Source organism: Chionomys nivalis, chromosome 19 (assembly GCF_950005125.1).
Source record: "Chionomys nivalis chromosome 19, mChiNiv1.1, whole genome shotgun sequence".
NCBI classification, from domain to species: domain Eukaryota; kingdom Metazoa; phylum Chordata; class Mammalia; order Rodentia; family Cricetidae; genus Chionomys; species Chionomys nivalis.
Genome location: NC_080104.1, coordinates 7,250,964 through 7,259,679, shown reverse-complemented (window position 1 = coordinate 7,259,679; position 8,716 = coordinate 7,250,964). Strand labels below are relative to the sequence as shown.

General features: G+C 44.3%; 1 protein-coding gene across 1 annotated transcript; it reads left to right on the top strand.

The window, feature by feature from the left end:
- Window positions 1–6,479: 6,479 nt before the first annotated feature.
- LOC130861994 (sperm motility kinase-like) lies at window positions 6,480–7,934 on the top strand. Its single transcript, XM_057751361.1, has one exon. The coding sequence runs from the start codon at window positions 6,480–6,482 to the stop codon at window positions 7,932–7,934; it is 1,455 nt and encodes a 484-aa protein (XP_057607344.1).
- The last annotated feature ends 782 nt before the right edge of the window (window positions 7,935–8,716 follow it).

Sequence of the window (8,716 nt, the reverse complement as noted above, 5' to 3'; positions counted from 1 at the left end):
ACTAGAGGCTCCTGTGTGTGCTCCTAATCTTTAGGGTCTGTGGAGGATGCTGGAACCCAGAGGATTACATAGTGAACTTGAGGCCAGCTGAACTACAGAGTAAGAATCTGTCAAGGACAAAAGGGGAGGAGAAGACAGCAAAGGAAGGAAGAGGGAGAGGAGAGTTTAGAAGGGAGAGGAAAGAAAAGAGAAAGAGACACTGTGGGGGAGGGCTAGAGGAACCACAAAGTGAACAGAAGCAAACACTAAATCATTGGTCCATAAATGAGTGAGTTAAGAGAAACTGCTGGATGAAGCACTGGGCTGAGCTCCTGGAGTCCAGTTGAAGAGAGTGAGGGATGATAGGAGCAAATGGGTCAGGATCGTGATGGGGAAACCCACAGAGACAGCTGACCTGACCGACTGGAAACTCATTGGCACTGGACTGACAGATAGGAAATCTGCATTGGACCAAATGAGGCCCTCTGAAAATGGGTGAGAGTTCTGTGATTTGGGCACTCTGTGGGGCCACTGTGTGGGAGCAGGATTTATCCCCAGGGCATGAACTGCTATTTTAAGCCCCTTCCTTATGGAAAAATAAAATTCTAAGCCTTGATATAGCAGAGGAGCTTGAATGTGCCTAAAATTGAAAGGCCAGACTTTGATCACATCTCATGGTAGACCTTACCCTTTAGGAGAAGACTTGGGAGTTGTTTGAAGGAAAATAATAAAAAATTATTCAAATGAAAGTGAGCAGTGAAGGCAAGAACTACAGCAGAATACTGAGGTTTTGTTCAGCCATGATTGGCCCAATGCAAGTGACATCACAGGGAGTCATTGTGAGGTCAGCAAGAGACCAGTCTATATAAGGAGCAGCCTGGGGCTGGGTTCTGTCCTTGTATCACAGAGGAGGAGTTGGTTGGTGGATGAAGATTTGGACTCAGTTATTTCTCCTATTCTTGGATATTGCAAAGTGGGTGATCCTGAAAAAAAGTGAGTTTCCCTTGTTTTATGTTAGACTTTCCACGTTTGACATTTATTGATTGATTCTTTCTGACCATATTCAACTTTGTTTTAAATCGTGGCTGTTATATCTAGTCTTTCACTGACTGATATTTTCCTTTTCATCCAATCTCATTTCTTTATCATTCCCCACCGTGCTCTGTTTGGTATTGTTTTTTTCAAAAACTTTTCTGATCTATAAGCATTCAGTGAGGAATTTACTGAACTCTGCTGAAGATTCACCAGCCATGTGTCACTTCCCTACCAATGTCAGGTGACCAGTGGTTCTATTAACAAGAAATTCAACTTCTCTTCTGACTGTGATGAAAATAAATGTTTTTATGTTTCAGAATAGGGTTGTTCGTAGTAAAACATTCTCTTGTTCTGTTTGTCCCTGGCACTGGCATTTCATTTCTTTTCAGGGGTGACTATGTTTTCTTGATGCTGGACTATGCTTGCTCTTTTGTCAAGTTTTGTTTGTAGATTGATTCTTGTGTTCCCCTGAAGGTATCTTGATCATGAAGAATGATCATTTTATTGTGTCAATGACTAAGAAGTCAATGACAGAGTAATTTCCTTAAGGATATTCCAATGTTCTAAGTCAACGACCCTTTCAGATACTCGTCTCTGTACAAGGTGTCTTTTCTCGGCTAGAGAGTAAGGGCTTTATAAAAAGAGTTTGTTTCATAAAAGATTTGAAAGTATCCCTTGCCTCAGTTTTATGGACTACTAGAATATCTGTGGATCATTGCAGTCATTTCTTCAAATTGTTGGATTCGTCCCCTAGTTTTTCTGGTAAAAATACAAGGGATTGTCAACCTATTTGTTCTTTCAGATTGTGTTGCCTAGTTTCATATTTCAACTTTAAGTATGCATGGATTCTTGTATCTTTTCTTGGTATATGAGTTTGTACTTTAGTGGGGAGAGAGGAAAGATGGGAGCTACAGAGAGACGGTGATGCTAGGAGAAATTCCATCCAGGCACGAGGACTCTAGCTATGATGGCCACACAGTGGGAGTCTGAGGCAGTTTCATTCCTGTCAGACAAAGCATGTCTCCATGGAATTGAGGTTTCTGAGAGAAAGGGAGGTCCTGCACCAATAGGAAGCAGGTTCATTTAGTATGAGACCTGTGCTACACTACAGAGGATGTGGCCTGGAATTCGGGCTACTTGAAGGGTCCTTTCTTTCTCTGGTGGAGGTGGATGAAAGAGACACAGTCAATGTGTGACTGTGTGACAGTCATGAGTCTGCCTTGACTTCTGGGCAGCATGGGTAGGGTGGGGATGGGGAGCAACCAGCTCTGCTAAGCCCATGTTTATTGATTAGCATTCTGTTGTGATAGAAGTTTATCTTAAAAGAGAGTGAGCATATCTGTCTGGCTTAGTTTTGAAGGGATAAGAGCCCATAGTGGGTCAGAGGCATGGAAGCTAGCTGGAATCCTGAAGGAAAATGCAGGAGATTGAGATGTCAAAAACTGAAACTCAAGCAAGAAGTAGAAGACATGAAGACCAGAATCTAGGTGATTCTAACCCAGGCAAGGTGACAAGGACTAACTCACTTTGGAACCCAAAAAAGGACACTCAGAGCCAGGACATGGGCTCATGCCTATGATCTTAATCTTTGGGGGCTGTAGAGGATGCTGCAACCCTGAGGGCTACACAGTGAATTGGAGGCTGAACAGTAAGTAAGTAAGTAAGACTCTGTCAAGGACAAGAGGGAAGATATCAGAGCAAAAGAATGAGGGAGGTGGGGAGAGAAGAAGAGGAAGGAAAAGAGGAAGGAAAGACACTGAGGGTGTAGCAAGAGAATCCATTAAGTGAACATAAGCAAACACTAAATGCATTGGTCCATAAATGAGTGAGTTAAGAGAAGCTGCTGGACAAAGCACTGGGCCGAGCTCCTGGAGTCCAGTTAAAGAGAGTGAGGAGGGATTATAGGAGCAAAGGAGTCAAGATCATGATGGGGAAACCCAAGAGACAGCTGACCTGAACTAGTTGGAACTCATTGACACTGGACTGACAGATGGGAAATCCGCATAGGACTGAACTAGGCCCTCTGAAAATGGGTGAGAGTTCTGTGACTTGGGCTCAGTGGGACCAGGATTTATCCCCAGGGCATGAACTGTCTTTTTGGAGCCCATTCCTTATGGAGAAATATCTATCTCAGCTTGGATACATGAAGGGTCTTGGTCCTACTCAGGTTGAAATGCCAATCTTTGTTGACTCCCAATGGCAGGCCATACCGTTTATGAGGAATGGATGGGAGTTGGTTGAAGAAAAGGTGTAGGGGGGAGGACGGGAGAGATGAGGAACTGTGGTTGTTATGTAAAATGGAAAAAACTTCTAAGCAAAAAAATTAAATGAAAGTGAGCGGGGGAAACAACTACAGCAGAACACTGTCATTTTCTCAGCTGTGATTGGCCCAGTGCAATGACATCACAGGGAGTCATTGTGAGGTCAGCTAGAGACCAGTCTGTACAGGTGCTACCTGGACTGGGTTCTGTCCTTGTATCACAGAGGAGGAGTGGTTGGTAGATAAGGATTTGGACTCAGTTATTTCTCACAGATTTGGACACTTCAAACTAGGTGGGTCCTGAAAAAGTGAGTTTCCCTTGTTTTCTGTTTGCCTTTTGGTGTTTGACATTTATTGATTCTTTTTTTTACCGTATTTAATTTTGTTTTAAATTGTGACTATTATTTCTATTCTTTCACTGACTGAGATTTTCCTTTTTACTTGACTTCTTTGTCATTCTTAACTGTGCTCTTTTTTTTAACTTTCTGGTTGTATGCACACAGTAAGGAACTGTGAAGATTTACCATCCGTGTGTCACCTCCCTGCCAATGTCAGGTGAGCAGTGTTTCTATTAACAAGAAATTCATCTTCTCTTCTGACTATGAGGAAAATAAGTATTTTCTTGTTTCTAGAATAGGATTGTTGATAGTAAAACATTCTCTCTTTCTATGTTTGTCCCTGGCAGTGGCCCTCACTTCTTTACTGGGGAGACTATGTTTTCTTGATGCGGGACTATGCTTGCTCTTTTGTCAAGTTTTGTTTGTAGATTGATTCTTGTGTTCCCCTGAAGGCATCTTGGTCATGAAGAATGATCATTTAATGTGTTACTGACTGAGAAGTAAAGGAGCAAGTGCTATCCTTAAGGATATTTTAATGTTCGTAGTCATCACTCGTCTCTTTTCAAGGTGTCTTTACTTGGCTAGAGAGTAAGGGCTTTACGAGAAGAGTTTGTTTTATAAAAAGATTTGAAGATAAATCTTGCCTCAGTTTCATGGTCTAATTGAATATCTGTGGATCATTACAGTTATTTCTTTAGACTGTTTGATCCATCAGTGAATTATCCCGGTACAATACAAGGCTTGTCAACCTATTTGTTCTTTCAGATTTTGTTGCCTAGTTTTACATTTCAACTTTAAAGTTTTCCATAGATTTTTGTATATTTCCTTATTATGTGAGTCCGCATCTTTAGTAGGATGTGAGGAAAGATGGGAGCTGCAGAGAGACGGTGATGCTAGGGGAGATTCTCTATCCAGGCACAAGGACTCTAGCAATGATGGCCATGCAGTGGGAGTCTGAGGCAGTTTCATCCCTGTCACACAAAGCATGTCTCCATGGAATTGCAGGTTTCTGAGGGAAAGGGAGGTCCTGAACCAATAGGAAGCAGGTTCATTTAGTATGAGACCTGTGCTACACTACAGAGGATGTGGCCTGGAATTCGGGCTACTTGAAGAGTCCTTTCTTTCTCTGGTGGAGGTGGATGAAAGAGACACAGTCAATGGTGACTGTGTGACAGCAATGAGTCTGCCTTGACTTCTGGGCAGCATGGGTAGGGTGGGGGTGGGGAGCAACCAGCTCTGCTGAACCCATGTTTATTGGTTAGCATTCTGTTGTGATAGAAATTATAAACATGGCATCTTAAGAGAGAGTGAGCATGTCTGTCTGACTTAGTTTTGGAGGGACAAGAGCCCATGGGGATGGGTCAGAGTCATAGAAGCTAGCTGGAATCCTGAAGGAAAAGGCAGGAGATTCAGATGTCACCAACTCAAACTCAAGCAAGAAGTAGAAGAGGACATGAAGACTATGCTAATTCTTCTCACGGATAGAGTTCTGCTTCTTTGGATCCAAAGTAAAAAGCCCCAAGCAGTACCATCTACTTTCCTTGTGTGTCCATGTGTTCAAACACTCCATTTGTATCAGACATTTTTAATTCAAAGTACCACAGTGGGATTGTTGAATGTCAGATGTGTTGAGGACTTGACTCCTTGTTTGGGAATTTGTGGAATGCATGTGGAAAGCTAGAGGACCTGTGCCACGTGGTGATAGAGAACTTCTTATTCAGTGTCACCAACCAGCTAACCACCAGCTCTATTTGGGAAGGAGATGTGCCACCACCATGGCTTCAGAGTCTCTTGAAAGTGTGTACACATGTGTGCACAAACACACACACACACACAAAACCTACCTCCCTGGAGTTGATTCTGGTCTGAGATTTGGTGCCAGCCATGAATAAAATACTCAGGACACTAGTTGTGTTACAGAACTTGGTCAAAACCACTGTCAGTTATGGAAGCCATGTTGGTTTGCTCATTTGGGTGACATCACAAGGAAGCATTATGAAGTATGCTAACAATGATTCTGTTTTAGGCACTGCCTGCATTGGTTCCTGTTCTGTATCTGGGAGTAGCTGTCACTACTCTACACAACAAGTCTACTGAAGATTGCCTGTGGCATACTTGGAATCTCCAATCTACTGGACTTTGTTAGAGTGAGTTCTTTCCAATTCATTGGTGTTGGTGTTAGGTTAAGTTTTGCTAATTCATGTTTACGTGTAGCTATTAGTTTACATCCTCGGTCTGATTTGTAAACGTCGTGTCTATTTGTTCATTGTCACCCAATTTCCTGTTTCAAATTCATTTATTCTTTACATTTTCAACTGCGGTTTCAATTTTCTTCAGCTGGAACACGTGTTACTGTAAACTAACCTTAGCAATTTCATTATAAATTTTCCATCCATGCCTAGCCTGCATTTTGGTCAAACGTTCCTGCTCTATCGCTTCCTCGACTCCATCTCTGTGACTAATACTGTTTCTTTGATAAACGCTCAGCCCTCTTCTTCCTCAAACACACAGAAGAAAATATCATATTTCTCTTTGTGGACTTTGTTTCTCTTAGATGATATTTTCTCTACGTGTAGCTACTTTCCACAGAACACAAAAGTTCAGTGATCACTGTGTCTGAGTACTGGTTCTTCCCCAGAATCTGAACAGATGCTGCTACGCTCTTGTTCAGTGTCTGTATGCCAATTGCCCTCTGGATTATTCTTGTACTTCTTGGTCTTAAAGGCATCATTAGGTTGTTTGAGTTATCTCAGATTTCAAGACAGAGAATTCCTACCTATAAACTTCCATTTCTAAAACTATATCATTTCTTCCCTAGCATCGTGTGTCCCTGAAATTGCCCCAAATACAGAGAACGTGGGGTAGCCATGATGGCCAGCCCCCAGGAAGAGGACATCCTTAAGAAGAATTATAAATTTTTATCATCACTAGGTTGTGGTGCATTTGGGGAGGTGATCCTTGCCCAGCACCTTCCCACAAAAACGCAGGTGGCCATCAAGGTGCTGGAAAAAGAGTACAATGATGTGGAATACATCGATTCTGAAGTGGCCATCCATAAGTCCCTACATCACAGGAACATCATCCAGTTCTTCCACGCTATCAACACGCTGCGGACCACTTATCTGGTCATGGAATATCTGGAAGGGAAAGATCTGGTGATGCTGATCAATGAGGTGGGCTGTCTAACAGAGGAGGAGGCCAGGCCTATAGTCAATCAGTTGGCCTCTGCTGTGCACTTCCTGCACCAAAGACTGATCGCGCACCGCGACATCAAATTAGAGAACATCCTGCTGGGTGAAGGTGGCAAAGTCAAACTTTGCGATTTTGGGTTGGCCACTCAGCTCGTAGAGGGCCAGATGCTGGAGGAGCTGTGGGGCACCTTGCCATATTTGGCCCCAGAGATCTTGGCCGGAACACCGTATGACGCTATGGCAGGGGATATGTGGAGCTTAGGGATTGTCTTCTACGTCCTGGTCACCGGACACTTGCCCTATGTAGAATCGACCCCCGAAGCTATGTACCATCTAATCACCACCACCCCGTGCCGCATTCCATACCATCTTTCCAGGCCCTGTTATCTCATCCTGGCCAGACTGCTCACCGGTTACCTTTGGTTCCGCCTTACATCATCTCGGCTTGTGGAACGCCCTTGGCTGGGCCATATTCAGGAACACGTAATACCTCCTGCCAAGGAAATCCTCCCCAAGGTTGTGGAGACCATGTGTAACATCGGGTACACCTGTGAGCAGGTGGTATCGTCTCTAAAAGACCCACAGTCAAACCTAACGGCAACTATTAACATCCTTAAATTCAAAGTGAGCTCTGGGGATAGCAGTCTGCAACATATCATCCCTGCAGTCTCTACTAGCATCCCTGTCGCCATGAAGAGGAGCCACAGTGAACCAGCTCTGCTGTCCAGAGGGGAGAGCATACACACACACCTGCTCCACACACACACCTGCCCGGAGGCGCTGCACTATTCAGGCCCAGAAGGAGATGCATTGGCCACTGAAACCATCAACCCAGCTACAGGGGACACCACAGTCACCATGATGTCACTGGATAGCCTGGCTGATGACTCCTCATCCCCTGATCCACCTCTGAATGTCAGCTGCATAGGTCTGGTGAACATGGCCTTCACCGAAGAGGAAGAATCCAGAGAGCCAGATGTGCCCAGTGACCAGCCCCAGGTTGTACCCGCAGCCTCTGGAACCAGGCCACTCCGGGGCTGGAAGCTCATGAAAAAACGCATTTCCAGAGCACTGAGAGCACTGTGCTGCTGCTGCCTGCCCACCCCACCAGGGCAAACGGAAGTGGCATAGAGTTCCAGCCCTGGTAAGGAGTGCCTGCTGCAGGAGGGAGCCAGGACAGAAGCTCAGATGGTCGAGGCCCTGCATGCAACCCAGGGCAACAGGCCCCTGCGTCCATACTCCAGCTACAGGTTCTGAGCTGCCTGTCCATTTCTCCTGTAGCCTACTGCTGCCCCGGCACTGCTTGCCAGATCCAGGGCTGAACAGAAGACCCATCTGCCCACTGAGCCGCCACCTCCCCAGCTTTGGTTGTGCATTGAAGACCGTTACCCACAACATCTAGACCACCTCCCTCTGCAACAACAGTGACTTAGATGCCCACCTCATGCTGATCATCACCTTGGTCACTTCCTCCTCTCCAACCCTCAGGCAGAACTGCAACAATGCATGTCCTTGAACCTGATTGACAGGGACGATGATACAGAATTCAAGCTTATGCTTCAGTTTGAACCCCCACTGTTTTACTATTTCTGATTTTCGTGTTATGTACTCTTTTTAAAATTTGGTTGTTATTTGTTGTTTTTATATATTGATAAGAAAATGTTTTTATTAGTACATCTTAGGAAGTTCAATTTAAATAGCGAATATTGATGAGTTTTCCCTCTGTTGTTAATGCTTCATGTAAATATCTGGACACTCAGTAGTAACTAATGAGTAAAGCCTAATCTGGACAATAAATATTAATGATTAGCCATAAAAGAGAGGAGCTTCTGGTCCAAGTTGTAGGAGAAACTGTCAACCAGCCTATTCAAGCCTCACTCGTCTGGCCAAAACCAGCCCACAGGAGCATGCAT